This window comes from Micropterus dolomieu, linkage group LG01, assembly GCF_021292245.1.
Source record: "Micropterus dolomieu isolate WLL.071019.BEF.003 ecotype Adirondacks linkage group LG01, ASM2129224v1, whole genome shotgun sequence".
Lineage (NCBI taxonomy): Eukaryota > Metazoa > Chordata > Actinopteri > Centrarchiformes > Centrarchidae > Micropterus > Micropterus dolomieu.
In genome coordinates this window covers 39745833-39762173 of record NC_060150.1, presented here as the reverse complement: position 1 = coordinate 39762173, position 16341 = coordinate 39745833, and the positions used below count along the sequence as shown (strand labels likewise).

Here is a 16341-nt window from a genome sequence, read left to right as displayed (position 1 = left end):
GTTTTTATTAGTGCAATAAACGGCTGCATGGATACACAAGTGGTAATCTCTCAGTTCTGCTGGTGCATCTTTTCCTCAACGTTGCATTTGTACTCCTCAGATCAAACAAACTCAGGATGAGGAGAAGAAGCAGCTGACTGCCCTGCGGGATCTGATCAAGTCCTCCCTCCAGCTGGACCAGAAGGAGGTAGGCAGGTCACCCCCGGACACACCAGGCCAAATATAAACTTGTAGCAGGTGTAATTCTTACGAGGCCAGCCCTAACTCAGCCATATCGGGCTAAACACAGCAAAGGCAGACCTGATTCACTCCGACCAGCCATATTGGTCCTGGTGCCACACAGATATGTTGTTAGGAACTGATGATTTGACGCTCCTTTTTACCACACACCCCCTTTCACTCTGGCCACTACCAGGTTTGGAGCTTGTCTCCTGCAGCACAGAGCGAGTGCCCAGTGCTGTACCATGCTGGTAGCCAGTGTGTGGTAGGCTTTGCTGGTGACCAGTGTTGTGCCTCACTGGCTGCTCAGTGGAGAGCCACTCACTGCCCGACTTAGCACCACGTCACACACACACACACACTTAATAAAGCACTGTCAGTCTCAGTCCGCTGTTCTGCATGCCACAATCCATACAGTCTTTCACATTTAATTCACAGATTCTGTAGCTTCTCTTGTTAATAACACCCACGGTGAGCACTACATTTAGAAAGTAAGCACACGAGATTGTGGTTTTTGTCGGCCCCACGGGGCAGGCGACGCACTCACCGCCTGCATCTGAGCTCGATCTTTCACACCTCTCCCCTCTATCTCCTCCCTACTGCCTTCTGCTTGTCTGGAATCAAGTCTAGAAGAGTAAGTGCTGGTGCATGTTGAGCATGCTGGCATCTGTCTGTTCTGCTTGACGGTAGAGTGGTTTAGAGGCGTTGCAGAGCATGCCTTGTACATTTAATATTTCTGTTAGCACTCTCACTTTGGTTTTGAGAAGAGACTCTTTGTACTGTACTTTGATGTTGGGGGATCAGTTTGTGTTGTGGTTGGCGATGTGTTGCATGTCTTTCAGCAGCTCCTCTGTAAACACTGTGTGTTAAAGGTTGCTATTTTGTGTTTGCTTGTGTGCATGTATGGTGTGGGTTTGTACAGGACTCGCAGAGCAAGCAGGGTGGTTACAGCATGCACCAGCTGCAGGGAAACAAGGAGTTTGGCAGTGAGAAGAAAGGCTACCTGCTGAAGAAGAGTGATGGGTAAGCTGCAAACACGGCCTGTATTTGAAAACCGTTCATGTTGCATTAAAATTTTCAAAGTGCACACACAGAAGAAAGACATGACAACTTCTTTCCTAATGTGCCACAACGACCCCCCCCCCCACACACACTTTTACAGGCTGAGGAAGGTGTGGCAGAGGAGGCAGTGCTCAGTGAAGGGGGGCATGCTCACCATCTCTCATGCCACAGTGAGTACAAGACAATTATACACACCATATGAACTCCCTGACCCCTATGTGTGACTGGATCAAAGGGAGAACATCATGCAGGGAGGTTGTGTTGGGGTTTATCAATCTGGAGGCTGGTGGGGTTGAATTGACATAGATGGGTTGCCATGGCAATCGCCACTCGCCCCCCCCCCCCCCCCCCCCCCCCCCCCCCCCCGCCTGCTGTGCTGTTGGGTGACTCATCACAGAGCAAGTGTGAGCTGTTACTGTATGTATGCAGGCATGTCTGTAGCGGCTCCACTCTTCTGCAGCTGCAGGAGCCGCTGTGCAGCGTGACGTTTTTCTTCTTCTCAGGGATCTAAAAACTGAATTCAAAGCTATTAAATTTAATTTACTTAAAACCTGCAACTGAGCCTCAAATAAAGAGAACTACTGGCTCAACACAATCAGAAAGTTTAGCTAATTGTGGCAGAAGCTGTGGCAGGTGTCTCATGAGGCACAGGTAAACATTACATCCAATCGGGGACTAAAATAGGAAACACTTCATTTGGATTTACAAGGTTTTTAAAAATGCAATTCTGTGTATTTTGGCTACATTAACCTGATTATCACGGTGCTTTGGCTAAGTGAAGGAAGGAACAAGTTAACGCCTTCTTATATAGGGAAGGTCATCTGCTTGATAACAAGCAATGGTGCTATAAATATAATTCAAACTACGATGACTTGATTCATATCATCGTGGATCAAAAAGCAAAGGTTTGTGATAGCTGCTTGATAAAGATAAATCTTCAACAGCTCATGTGAATAATTGAACCCCAGCAATAAATAAATAGAAGACAGATTTGGTTAAATAACACATAAATCTATCTAAAAATGTTTAATATTGAGCAATAGTAAACAAACAAATAAATTTACATTGAATAGAACAGGACAACTTTAGGAAGATTATACGTCATACGAAGATTATACGATCTTTTGAGGATTATTCACTAGCCAAAGCTGGTTATATCACAGGACCCTTCCCTGACTGAAGAGTTAAATTTTTGGTTTGCAGACCTGAGGAGGATCTTTGTCAGGTTAAGTTGTTGCTAGTTTAATAAATAAAGTGCTCTGGTTCGGTAGCCTCAGACCGTGCAGGATCTTTATTTAATTTTTATCTCATTATTTGTCCTATAAGTCAAACTCTAAAAATATCTTTAAACTTAAATTATAATCTAGACAGTAAATTGTATGTTTAAAGACCCAGTTTGGATTTCTAACCTCATAGACAGAACGTATTCACATTGGTACATACAGATTGTGATTTAAACAGACTCTCTTGTATTCATGTGAATGTTAATATTTAAGGTCCTGTTTTATTAAGCCTTTGTTAGCCTGGTGAAGTTGGCCCTCAGGAGGTTTTCTTACCAACAGACACAGTCGTTCCAGCTGGATGAGCCATGGCAGGGAGGATAAGCTCTGGCTGTGATATTATTTTAATGGTTACACCTTTGCTGTTCTTATAGTTTTAGAGTGTGAGCATGCTTTGAAGCTTCCTCTACCTCATACAGGATAACATAATTTCTGTCTGCTACAAGAAGCTCGGGGCAAGTGGTTGTCTCAGAAAGTATATGAAAGGTTTCCTTTTGTTCTTTTGAGCAATGAAGGGACTCAATCTCTAACCTCTCTGTATAGTTGTTCACTGAGTGGAGCGTATAATCATCCTCTGTCTGGAGGCGGTTTACCACCACTCCATGTTCTTTTTCCTTCAGCCCTTGTGGCAGCTGAACTCTAGGTGACTCTAGTTGACATGGCGGGATGCCAGCAGGCCAGCCGAGCTCCAAAGCTCATCACAGCCTGTTAGCATTTCATTAGCACGTGCCCCGGCCCCTCCTCTGCCCGGACGCTGGCACTGGCAGGAGACAATGCTCAGTGTACATGTGCCAACTGGTGCCATTATTATAGTACATAGCCCAGCCGCTCTGTGTCACACAGTTTTGTAGCTTTAATTATGTGAATATTCAAATTCCGGCAGCAGTGTTGAATAATAAACACTTACAGGAAGTTAATCTACAATCATTTTGGTGTAAACCATTTGGTTTCTACTTTTCAGATATGAGGAATTTCTCTGTTTTCTATAATTGTAAATAGAATATGTTGGTGTTTTGTTCTGTTGGTTGAAACATTTTCAACTTGGGCGGACGCGTATTTCGTGTGTCCCAGAATTTGTGCCTTTGCGTTGACATTGATCGTGGCGAGCGAAATTTGCTTCACGTTTGGTCTGAACGCACCCCAAGACTCTACAGGATTACAAATTGGAAACTGTATCACGCTGAAATAAAATAACAGGACTGATTTAACTGATTTTATATTAGTTATTAGACAACAAGACTAAGGGCCCTTATTTTCTCTGCGGCACAACAGCCAGCGCTCCGACCACTTGATATTCTCCTGACCTTGAATCTCCCAGAGACAGATGGAAATGTCTTTAGTTTTGCAGGTATTTGGTTATAAAGTATGGGACAAATAAAAATGTTGACGTGATGAAGACGCTAATGAAATGTTGTTCAGTTTAAAATCTTTTGGTTTTGGACTGTTGCTGGGACATCCAAAGCAATTTAAAGACATCATCTTTGGCCCTGGGAAATTGTTATGGGCACTTTTTTCATGTACAGGTCTCTAACTAATAACTAATAACTAATGTATAGAGTCCCGTGTGTGTGTGTGTATATGTGAATGTGTGTGTGTGTGTGTGTGTGTAATATAGTGAATTGTTGTGTTTGTGAGTTTCCTGAGCATCCACCATTGTCATCCTCAATTTGTTTGTGCTTACAGTCCAATAGGCAGCCGGTCAAACTCAACCTGCTCACCTGCCAGGTCAAGCCGAGTGGTGAAGACAGGAAGTGCTTTGACCTCATTTCCCGTAAGTTTCACATACTGTACATTTCACTAAATGCCAGAGTGGCTTAATTATATACTGTTTGTATATAATATAGTATGGGAATTTCTGCCTCTTACAAACATCAAGGAAAACAAATCTATGGAGGCACAGCATTTTTAGACAGCTTGTCCAACAGGTGTCACACAGACAGGTGATATCTGAACAGTTTTTTTGCATGCTGTCGGTTGCTTTTAATATTATAAAATGCAAGAGGGATTTGCTTACTTAACGCTTCCGTATTCCACAGATAACCGGACATATCATTTCCAGGCTGAAGATGAACAGGAGTTTGTCATGTAAGTACTTCTGTTGCTCTATAAAACACTAAAAATAGCATTTATTTTTATTTCTTAAGGTTGAGAAGCGCCTACACCTGTAGCGCTGTAAACTAACATAACCTGATCATCTTTACATAATTCCTGAGAAGGGGACAGGTGTGATCACAAACTCGCCTCATGGTTTCTATTAATGGCGGGCTGGTCAGTGGCTGCTCTTTGCTGTCACTGTCAAATTTAAAGACAGGAAGTGTCAGAGAGACTGTTGAGAGTGGGTGCAGCGAGTTCTCCAGCAATTCAGGTCACTGTAACCTCACACTGTTTGTTTCACATGCAGTGACACCAATGTATGTTTGTACGCAGACACATAATATTAGAACAGTAGCAATTGAATTTGGTTATTGTGTCTGCAAATGAAAAATATGGATAGCTATTTGGCTAACCAAACAGCTAGCATAGGTAGCTAGCTTGTTGTGCTGTAAGTACATTCCACTGCAGTTAGCAAAAAAGCTAATCCACGGGGCTAAATTCTGAGTTACTTCAGGTCAGACTTGAATACAAGCGTTTGAAAACATTTATGTTAAATTTAAGTTTATTTGGAAAGATGTCCATTTCCCCCAAATACGTTAGAAAAGGTCTGTACACTGCTCCTCATCTCCGGCCAACGGCTCTACTAGCATAGCACACCTGAATCGCTTACTGAAATGAGAGTGGTTGCATTGCATTATGGGTAATGTAGGCACCAGGTTTTTACAAGGAACAAAAATGTGTGAAATAAAAAAAAAAAGACTATCGCTGGTTCTGCAGCATCGATTTTAATCCATTTTTTAAAAACTTTTTTTAATTTTGTGTCTTTTTGAGTTGATGGAAATGTTCCTATTGTTGAATGAATACCAGATGTAGGGGACTTTACCAAGTTAAATATATGCAATGCTAAAATATCAAGCTAATTTTGACATTGCTTCTTTTAGAAATGGTTCTAAGGTTTGTTCTTTCTTTAAATTCTCAAGAGTCAAAATAATGGACGTTAAAAAGCCCTTTGTTGCATCTCAATGCTTTGAAACACTCAAAGAATCGGATCAAAACAAAACTGAATGTAATCTTACAGAATTTTCTTGAGCTGGCTAGACTAAAACATCCTTTGATTTGAGGCACTTGTGTTCTGAGCTGGCGTGTATTCGCTGTCGTTGGTTCAGTGCTGTTTCTCCATGTACATGTAGTCCTTTGGGATGCAGCTTGCTCACTGCCTCTTCTGTCACACACCTCCAACTGCTGCAGCAGTAGCAGCAGCGTCTTCATGGGATTTTCCATAAAAGATTTAGTTTTCCAAGCGTCACATGCTTTGTGTAATCACGCTAGGCTAGGAGCATATTATAGTGCATAATATAAGTAAACACAAAAACACTTTGGCTCAGCATCTGTGCACCTACGCATCTGTAGATTAAAATACCTTGTTTTATCACACATAACAGATAAACAGACAATCTAACACGTTGGTTTATGTGCCCACTCCTTGTCTGCCCTCTGCCTTTGCAGGCAGGGTTGATTGAAAATGACAGAGGAAGTGCTGTGTGTGTGTGTGTGAGGGCCAGTTTAGTGGGTAAAGCGCAGGAGCAGATTGTGCCGTGTAGTAAACTGCAAGAGGCCATGTTTGAAAGGCAGCTACAGAGTTTCCTGTTTGCGTGAATTTTGATGACCACAGAGTTGTGTGGGTGTGTGTGTGGTTTCATGTACGTATATCTGTGTGTGTTTTACCTTTTTAAAGTAACTAAATCTGCAAGAACAAAAATACTTTCTCAGGAAACAGAAAGGAAAGGAGTTGAAGTAATACGGATGTTATCGTTTCAGTAGTTATAAAAAGAAGTTCTCCATACATCTTTTGTGCAGTTTAAGTTTATTGCCTCAAAAGTTTTGCCTAGCAGTCTTTTAATGTGTGTAAGGAAAAATACATTTCTCTTTGGACCATTTATACAGACAGCAGACTTTTGTCCTTTCCAGTCAAAATGATATAAAGTGATCATAGGTATTGGGTTCATGGAAATCTCTCATAACAATAATTAACTTTTTTTGAGATTTGTTCTATAGCCGAAATGATTAGTTGTTTGCCAGGGGAAAAAAAAGGCAAATAATTTCAAGAAAAACAGATAAATAACAAACATTCCCCCAGTCCCAGCTTTTTAAGGATGATTCATATAATTTTAAACTGTACATCTCTGGGTTTTGGACTGTTGGTTGAAAAAAATAAGCACTTTCAAGAGGCCATCTAGAGCTTTAAGAAATTTTGATCGTCATCTGTTATTTTTCTGACATTTAATTAACTGAATTGAGAAAATAATCCTCAGATTAGGGAGGTCGTAGCTATTGTTTTTTCATTACTTTATATCTGGTGTTTTTTTATGTAGTAAAATATCCGTGCTTTAAAAATGCATTATAAATAACATTTCTTATTATTTATATCACCAGTAATGATGCATTTCCCTTTGTTGTGCAGTTGGATCTCGGTACTGACCAACAGTAAGGAGGAGGCGTTGAACATGGCGTTTCGTGGCGAGCAGAGCAGCGGAGGCGAGGACGGTTTAGAGGATCTGACTAAAGCCATCATAGAAGATGTGCTGCGCATGCCAGGCAACGAAGTCTGCTGCGACTGCGGAGCTGCAGGTGTGTACCGCTGCTGTTGGTGTGTCCAGAGAGGCTCCAGTGTATATATATATATCCTCTTCCTGTTTTGTGCTTAGTCAACTCTCACCTTGATATGGGAAAAGACAAACACCTTTGCTTCAGCATTTTCTGATTTAACTGTGGGCAAATATTTTATTGAAAGCCAATCTTGATTTCTTTTCAATGTCTCAGCTGCCCTGCACTCAGTGTCCTTCAGTTAGATGGTAACTAAACAAGCTACGCTGCAAATCCCCCTGCAGCCTTCAAAAGAACAATGTGTGTGTGTGTGTGTGTGTGTGTGTGTGTGTGTGTGTGCGCGCGTGTGTTTGTGCGTGTGCATTGTTCGCATTCAGGACACAACTCGATCCTGATCCTCCCCCGCATTAGGAACCAAAGACTCAGCATTCAGGAGACATTCAGGCCCTCTGACACTTAACACACACTTAAACACACACACACACACACTGACTCTCCTCTGTCAACACAAACACACACAGAGCACATCATTGAACTGACGGGAGGACTTTATGCTCCAAGGAAGAAAAAAAAACATTTCTACGCTTTGAGAAACAACACCATTACATCACGTTGTTACATAAGTCACACACGCTCGGTCGACCCCTGCAATCTGCAGAGAGGGGAGGTAATTTGTCATGTCTATACTCCAGGTTTCAGTAGTAACTCCAGATGTGGTTTATAGATTTGAGGCTTTTCCCTGACTGGGTTTCCTTCCCTCAACGTACAAAATTAACATCACAGTTGAAAGGTCACCTCTTCGTTCCCTCTGGTCTGAGTAGAAGGAAGACAGCTCCATCTTACTTGATATTCTCAAAGGATCTCCATCTATAAGACGCAGCTTTACCATTAAGCAGCTATAGAGGTCACTGCGCATCAAGTCACCATGTTTAACATGCACTCTGTGACCTATCACCAGCTCGCATCTGTTCATTGTGTTGTGAAAATGTGTGTCTGTGTATGACTCATTGGTTTTTGTGCTGCCTCCGACATTTCCACCGGTGCCTGCCTGGTGTTCACACATCAGATTCAGACAGAACAGCATCCCCGGACTCGCAGCATCCGTGAACGCACAGCCAAGCTGTTTGTTAAAAGCTTGCTAAAATCTCCCCGGATGCATCAGAACATCAGAGGGCGCTGCTAGCTCTGCTACATCTCAGCGTACTTGTGCCGTTTGCTTTGCAGTAGGTTATGCAATGGCCTCTGTCTCCCTCCTGCAGTATGATGTGACTGTGGTCACTGTTCGTGCCTACCGACAGTCCTCTAGTGGTCTTCGTTGATTTATAAATAAAATCAATAAATAAACTTTGGTTTAAGCATCTGCTGAAATCATGTTTTTATCAGGTGACTTCATTTTGTCATGATGCAGGATTACATCCTGAGTAGGTGCAGCCACAAATGTATAAAATGTTTGACCTGACGAAGCTCCATCTAGGATCGAAACACTGTCCACTTAGTTAATGTGTGGTTTGTGAGTCAGTGTTGCGGATGTTACTCTTATTCACCGATGACGTAAGATTACAAAATGGAGCTGCAGCAGAAATTAAATGCCACAGCCGCTTATAGAGGCCATAAATCTGTCCTGTTTGCTCAAATGAAAATCTGGTGTGGGATTTGTATACGCCTCTGTCTACTGTGGAGGGGCAAATTGTTATTTGATAAAACATAATCTATCCATGGAGAACAAAAAAATTGTTTCTGCTAATAAACCTTGCATTTCCGAACCTGTTTTGTTTCATTCCCACAGAAAACCGACCAGGTTTAGAAATCTCGTGCACACAGCACAGTTATAAAGGTGTTTTATAGCAGAAACTCTTTCAGCTATCTTTAAACATTGGTGTCAGTGGTTGTGGTGTTAGTCCCTCACAAGAGTAAGAGTAATAGCTTCTGCTAGGTCTCAACATTTTTCTCCAAAGTTTTACAATCACACAGGAATAAATCAACTGTGGAGATGCCAAAAAAACAATTTCTCTACTGACAGAACCTTTAAAGGACTAAAATACACACCGCACAAAACCGATTTTCAGTAATTGTCAGGACTGATGCTTTTTACTGCTGAAAAATGTCTTTTCAAACTACTACTACTTTAGTTGATAGTGACAGTAGAGATTGGGACGACATATGTTTAGTTAAGGCTTCAATTTGGAGCATATGTCCAAATTATAATAGTTTTACTGGACCTACACCATCTTGCCCATCCACTCGTACCATTAACACAAATTTTGTGTTTATAGATCCTAAGTGGCTGTCCACCAACCTGGGGATCCTGACCTGCATCGAATGCTCCGGCATCCACCGAGAGATGGGCGTCCACATCTCCCGCATCCAGTCCATGGAGCTTGACAAGCTAGGGACCTCAGAGCTCTTGGTGAGTCAGAGAAACCGAGTGAATAAATATCTATTCTGAGGCAGCAGTGCACGCCCTTCACTATTTTCATCACTGGTGAAATATTAGAAATAATGAAAGAGTAGTTGAAACACATGAGGGAGCAGAATTTGATCGCTAAAGCAGCAGCGGAGACACATGTGCTCATCTGTCTCTGAGAACACGCGAATGCTGTTCTGCTTGTCAACATTATTGTGATCTGAAGCTGGCTTTTTGTTCTTCCTCCCACAGCTGGCCAAGAATGTAGGGAACAGTAGTTTCAATGAGATAATGGAGGGAAACTTGTCTTCCCCTTCACCAAAGCCCACTCCATCCAGTGACATGTGAGTACTCTCTGAGCAAAACGCTGAAAACTAGATTTGTTTAGTATCCAAACAGCTGACTGGATTCCTCTTCTCCTCCACAGGACGGTGAGGAAAGAGTTCATCAACGCTAAATATGTGGACCACAAGTATGCGAGGAAGACGTGCACGTCTGCGGCAGCTAAAATGATCGAGCTGTTAGAGGCGGTTCAGTCCAGGGATCTGCTGTCCCTCATTCAGGTCTACGCAGAGGGGGTGGAACTTATGGAGCCGCTCCCAGAGCTGGGGCAGGTGAGTCCTCTAAATGCTCACCCAAAACAAAAAAAACACATTTACACACTCACCACTAGTGGTATCTAGTCATGCAGATCATTTTGGTTTTATTTGTTTATTAATCGTTTCTGAGATTTCTGCCTTCACTCCAAATTAACAACAAACTTGTTGGCAAACCGTTGTTTTTTTACACATCCAGCAGTCAGCGGAGCAGCATTACAATTCATTTGGAGTCGTGTTTCTGTCAGCCTGATGACTGATAAAGCCGAAGTGAGCTGCAGATAATTCTCTGTAGGTTCATTATTATTATAAAAAAATTGATTATAGCCGCTTTAGATTTAGTTTTCATGGGAACTACTTGTGTAATGAAAACTGTTGACAGTGAGGTCTGGGAATCTTAACCTAACTAGAGCCCAAATTACTTGTCAATTAATCAATTAATCAATTCGTCAATCCGATTTGTCAAAAAGTAATCAGCATATTTCAGCACAAATACCAAAGATTTGCTGCTTCCAGCTTCTCAAATTATGAAATTAAAGTTAACTCTGGTGGGTAACTGAATATTTTCGGGTTTTGAACTGTTGATTCGACAAAACAAGCAGTTTGAATAAGTGAGTTTGGGTTTTGGGTAATTATGCTGCGTAATAATCGATTAATTAATAAAATAATTAGCGGATTGATGGATAATTGTTAGAAAAATATTTGTTAGTTGTAGCCCTAATCGTAAATATCCATTTCATTGTTTCTAGATATAGATATTCTATTGAATATTTAAAATGTGAACTTTAAATGCTTTTGGCAGCATGAATGAGATTTTGTTCACCTCCGTGCTTTAAGAGTGGCAGCATTCATGTTTAAAAGGAGAAAGGGTAAAATTCTCGGTACATAAAGCCTGAACCATCTGCATGCCTTGATACCACTAGGGGCACATTGTGTTTGGTGTTTTGGGTGAACTGGCCCTTTAAAATGTTTGTATTTGTAACTTGATTTGGGGGCTCATTTGACTAAGATGCGTATGATGTCAAATCAACATTGTTGGTTAGTATGTTACCTGCAATCTTTGCACACCTCCCATAACCTCCTCCTACATGACTGGTGAATTCCTATCACGCACCCTGATGTCATATTAGACTAGAAGTATCCCTCTCAGAGCTCTAGCATCTTACTGCAGTGGTTCATCCTCATGTGAGGTTTACACCCAGCAGGACGACCAACGCTGACACATTTCTACCAGCTGGTGAATTATTTTGCGAGTTAAAGTGGGTGTAACAGTTGGAAAATATTGAGTCATCCGGATAACTTCTCCAGCAGGTGGTGTCACACGGCAACCTCCACTACATCGCAGGGCATCGTCTTCATATTCACCCAGATGACGACATCCGTGGCAGCATAATTCATGTTTTATTCCGCGGCTCAGCGTGTTCTCTCGCTGCTTCGTCGCCTTTTGCACTGCTGGTTTAGGGCACAAATGAAAGTTAAATAACAAGCGGTAGATGGTGAAGATGCTGCACCGTAAACAACACGGGTGATTAGACTTAATCTGACATAAATGGGTCAAGGTTTTATAACACAGACATGTTCTCTAATGAAAAAAAAAGTGTACAGTGCAGCAGCAGAATAAAAGAGGATATAATCTGGTGACAGAGGGAGCTGTTGCTGTCTTCGCTGTGAAGTCTGACTCACCGATATCTGATCTGCTGTTGTCAGTACATCTGAATGGCTGCAGACAGCGCAGTGACATCCCCCCTCCAAGCCTACACAGCACAACAGGGATGCGTGACTAAATACAGCCTTTAGTCTACCCTATAGATGCCAAGATGCCACAAAAATACAGCACATATATTCCCCACTTCCATCTTTTATCCCCACCTTTAATGTTGCATCTCAAGAAAACCACATCCAGATCTGGTTTTAATTCACAGAGACAGAGGAAATTACTGCGCGACTAAAATGCTAAAATGGAAAAATCTTGGCTGAAATATTATTTTTAGGAGCCATTTTGTTTACTGCAGCTTGTTTAAATGCTGAAAGAGACACAGAGAGGGAGAGAATACAGAATGGATGCTGCCCAAGATTGTCTCACCGTGTCTTTGCTGTGTTTGATGGCCCCCTGCAGGAAGCTGGAGAGACAGCACTGCACTACTCTGTACGGACTGCTGACCAGACCTCGCTGCACTTAGTGGACTTCCTGGTGCAGAACAGGTAAAAAAAAAAATAATAAAGTAATTTTCATTACAAAGTTAGAAAAGCAATTTTTAAGTGTGTGAATTTGCTTTGGCTTTTCATGCGAGTCAAACAGCTGTCAAAATGTCTTTAAACACATGAGCTGTTATGTAGTATACAACAGTTTTGTAGAAACACTCAGTATCACATTTGATCTGTCTGTCTGCTGTGAGTCTTCCCTGCTCTGTGCTTCAGTCTGTAGGAAAGCAATGGAAGTGCAGAGGAAAGCTTAGCGCCGCACCGCTCAGATCAGATTCCCACAAGGCAAACAGAAATGGGTCAAGCACTTGTTCTCTGCCTTAATTTATTCCTCTCTTCTTTTTTCAATTGTTTACCCACCACTGCTTCAACTGCACACAGCCTCCGCAAAACAAGTGGGATCCTCTCATTAATTAATAGCTGTGCTCATGCGGTATCATGCATAGCCCTCATTATTTTAAAATTGTCCTCTTGCCCGTTCTGGCAGCTACAAGAGATCTAAAAGGGAGTATTTACCTGCTGTAACAGTGTAGTTGGTGTAGCACAGTAATAGTCAGGTTTTTTTTTTTTTTTATCTCATTACCCAGATCTAAATGTTGCTGTTCTTATGACTGAGTTAATGACTCACTTCTGCCTTTTAAGGAAAAGACATTTCTGGGTTTTAAAGCCCACAACATCCCACAACTTGGGCAATAACACACTGACCTGCAGCTGCAGGACTGGCTTGTGACCTGTGTCCTGACTATGTGTGTTTTCTCCCAGCGGTAACCTGGATAAGCAGACGGAGTGGGGGAACACGGCCCTGCATTACTGCTGCATGTACGAGAAACCCGAGTGCCTCAAGTTACTCCTGAGGGGCAAGCCGGCTACCGATATCAGTGAGTCACATCCTCTCGTTTAAGTCATCTGTACGCACGTATCCGACTCTAACTGTTGATTGTCCTTCCCGCTCCCTTCAGCCAATCAGAACGGAGAGACGGCGCTGGATGTTGCCAGGCGACTGAGGAACATTCAGTGTGAGGAGGCAGTAAGTACAGGAGCGCCCAGCTGGTGATTTTGAACATCGCAGAGGATTTTAATGGTCTAAAAAAAAGATGACTGTAACCCAAACAAACACGTGCAGCTAATTGGACAAATTAAACAAAAGGTTGTGGAGCATAAATTGTGGCTGATTAAATGTGTTGATCAGTTATTGGGCAGATTAATCAGAACACTAGATGGCAGTGAAAGGTCTGTCTCCAGCCTCAGGCAACATTGACAGCAGAGTGGAAATAATTGTTGACATACAGTAAGTTCATTATTAACGCTGAGATGACCAAGCAGACAAAAACATCTATTTTAAATGGAGTTAAAATCTCTAATAAACAAATATATCAGCAAATTTAATAGGTACTTGCTCATACCCAGAAAAGAATAATGACTGAGTTTATGTTGGTTTATTAGCAGCCAATTTTGATGTAACTTCTTTACCTTGCTGCTGTTTTCCATTTGATTGATAATGGTTTGTATTGGTGAAGAATAGTAGCTATTTATCGTGTGTATTTTCCATGGTATTTTCACGTGTTGCTGATGTGTGTGTGTGTGTGTGTCAAGCTTGTGCAGGCCGCAGAGGGGAAGTTCAACCCTCACATCCATGTGGAGTACGAGTGGAGCCTCAGACTGGAGGAGATGGACGAGAGCGACGACGACCTTGACGATAAGGTTCGAGCTGCGCATTCCCCTTCTTTTCATTACACCTTATACCATGCAATTGAAACTAATATTGGAAAACTGCTGTCAGTCTGGTGTTCAGATGTGTGAGTGTTCCTCTAGAGCTCCGTGGTTGGATTCTGTAACGTTATGAACAGTTGCTATAAATGTACCTAATGTCTTTTTGTGTTGTGATAAATCCATCCATCCATCATCAACTGCTTATCCTGCGGGGTGTTGTGATAAATAAAATAAGAAAAAAAACATTATTATTATCATCATTTTCTTTGCCATCAGCATGTTGCTGTTGTTGACTGTAGAAACTAGCCCTATTTGGCAACTCCTGATTATAACTGAATTTATTTCTTTATTTTTCTTATTTTCCAAAAGCCTTTGTTTGTTTTCTTGGAAACAGTAAAGAATAACTGAGCAACCGGCCAAAGTAAGATGACATGCTTGCAGATACGTTTCCAACAATTTAAAGCATCAGTCCTGCTTTGATGTGAATTCCACAGAATTAAAATGCTGCTTTCTATATTCACAGTTTTGCACTGACTGACCATCATATATGTAGAGAAATAAATTCATGATAGAGGCAAACATACCAATTTATTTTTACAGTAGCCTCAATTCACCACAGTGAAATGTAGCATAAAGTAGTAAATGAGGTAAGTCAAAGGAAAATGGGTACGATGAAAAATAAACACATCCCAGTGAGCAGTTTTGGTAAAAAATTGTCAGACATGAAGGTTAAAAGTAAATTTGTTTGAGGATTTTGGGCTTTGTCTTTTTTGACTATATTTTAATGTGAAAATAGTAATTGAAATGCTGTTGAATATAATGTTTTTTTATATAACTGGGGTGTTTTAAAAATGTTCAGTTTTCAACCATATTTAGTTCTAACCTAAACGTCTAGAAATCTTTTGGCTTGCCATTCACCAAATCTGTGTTTGCAGGATTTTGAACAGACAGCACATCACACACCGTGCAAGAGCATTCAATGGTTTCCTTTAACATTGGAATAGATTGACATTTTGGGGAAAAATTTATTTTTTTCTTGCCAAGAGTTAGATGAGATTAATACCACTCTCTTATAAAGCTGTAGCCGGTTAGCTAAGTTTAGCATAAATAAGAGAAAAGGGCTGAAACAGCTAGCTCAACTAGGTAACAAAATTTGTGTATCAGCACCTCTAAAACTATTTTAATTCTTTTGTTTAATATGTACAAAAACCAGCAGACTCTATGAGAGTAGTATTGATGTTGAACTATTCCTCTGAAGCATCTGCATGTCAGGTCTGATGCCAGCTCTGCATAATCAAAGAGCAGCGACTTATTCCTAGACTGATGTCGGCTATGTCTCAGCTGTCTTGTGTCGCTCTCCAGCCCAGTCCCATCAAGAAGGACCGCTCCCCGAGGCCTCAGAGCTTCTGCCACTCCTCCAGCCTCTCCCCGCACGACAAGCTCTCCCTGCCGGGCTTCATTAGCCAAAGGGACAAACAGCAGCGTCTGTCCTACAGCGCCTTCACCAATCAGATGTACAGCGCCTCCACCGACCTCACCTCCTCCCCCGTGGCTGATGGGCCGCCGCTGCCACCTAGGAACCAGGGCAAAGGTCAGACCTGCCTGCTCCAAGTGCTTTTGAGCCTGCATCCATTTTCGGACAACATCCACCCTTTAAACAATGTGTAGCTTATAACTATGACAGTCTGTAAATTTGGGAGATTATGTTCTGCTAATATCTCTTTTGCAAATGTCAGCCTGTAATGCAAATGGTTGTCTCTATGCTTTACTGTGTCTTTACTGTGTCATTACTGTAGAAGGAAGATAGTCTGTGAAACTGAAACTTTATTATGTCTGTTAATGTTTGATTATATCCAGGACAGGATTGGGTGCAGAGAAATGCTTCGTAATTACTTTTCTGGAAAGTTTTTTCTTTGCACTGTCAGACACACACACACACACACACACACACACACACACACACACACACACACACCCTGCGCGGGAATGCAGATAAGTTAAGAGGGCGTGATGCAAGTGTCATTAAGATGGCTTACACAGTAAACCTTAAGGAAAACATGGCTGCAGGAGAGGGCAGGGCAGCAATGGTTAGTCAGACGTGTGAAAGGGAAGCTGGATACACACTTCATCATTAGCTGAGACACAATTTACGCACGGTAAACTGCGGGTG

The 16341-nt window shown here is 41.7% G+C and overlaps 1 protein-coding gene across 1 annotated transcript in view; it reads left to right on the top strand.

The window, feature by feature from the left end:
• The window catches only part of asap1b (ArfGAP with SH3 domain, ankyrin repeat and PH domain 1b), a 62824-nt gene that overhangs the window by 38848 nt on the left and 7635 nt on the right, over nucleotides 1-16341 (top strand). The window contains exons 11-22 of the mRNA XM_046053088.1: nucleotides 1382-1451; nucleotides 4245-4332; nucleotides 4598-4646; nucleotides 7117-7283; nucleotides 9533-9666; nucleotides 9916-10007; nucleotides 10091-10277; nucleotides 12376-12461; nucleotides 13224-13339; nucleotides 13421-13488; nucleotides 14055-14162; nucleotides 15534-15762. Of these exons, the coding sequence (XP_045909044.1) occupies nucleotides 1382-1451; nucleotides 4245-4332; nucleotides 4598-4646; nucleotides 7117-7283; nucleotides 9533-9666; nucleotides 9916-10007; nucleotides 10091-10277; nucleotides 12376-12461; nucleotides 13224-13339; nucleotides 13421-13488; nucleotides 14055-14162; nucleotides 15534-15762 (1394 nt within the window). The remainder of the gene's footprint in view (nucleotides 1-1381; nucleotides 1452-4244; nucleotides 4333-4597; nucleotides 4647-7116; nucleotides 7284-9532; nucleotides 9667-9915; nucleotides 10008-10090; nucleotides 10278-12375; nucleotides 12462-13223; nucleotides 13340-13420; nucleotides 13489-14054; nucleotides 14163-15533; nucleotides 15763-16341) is intronic.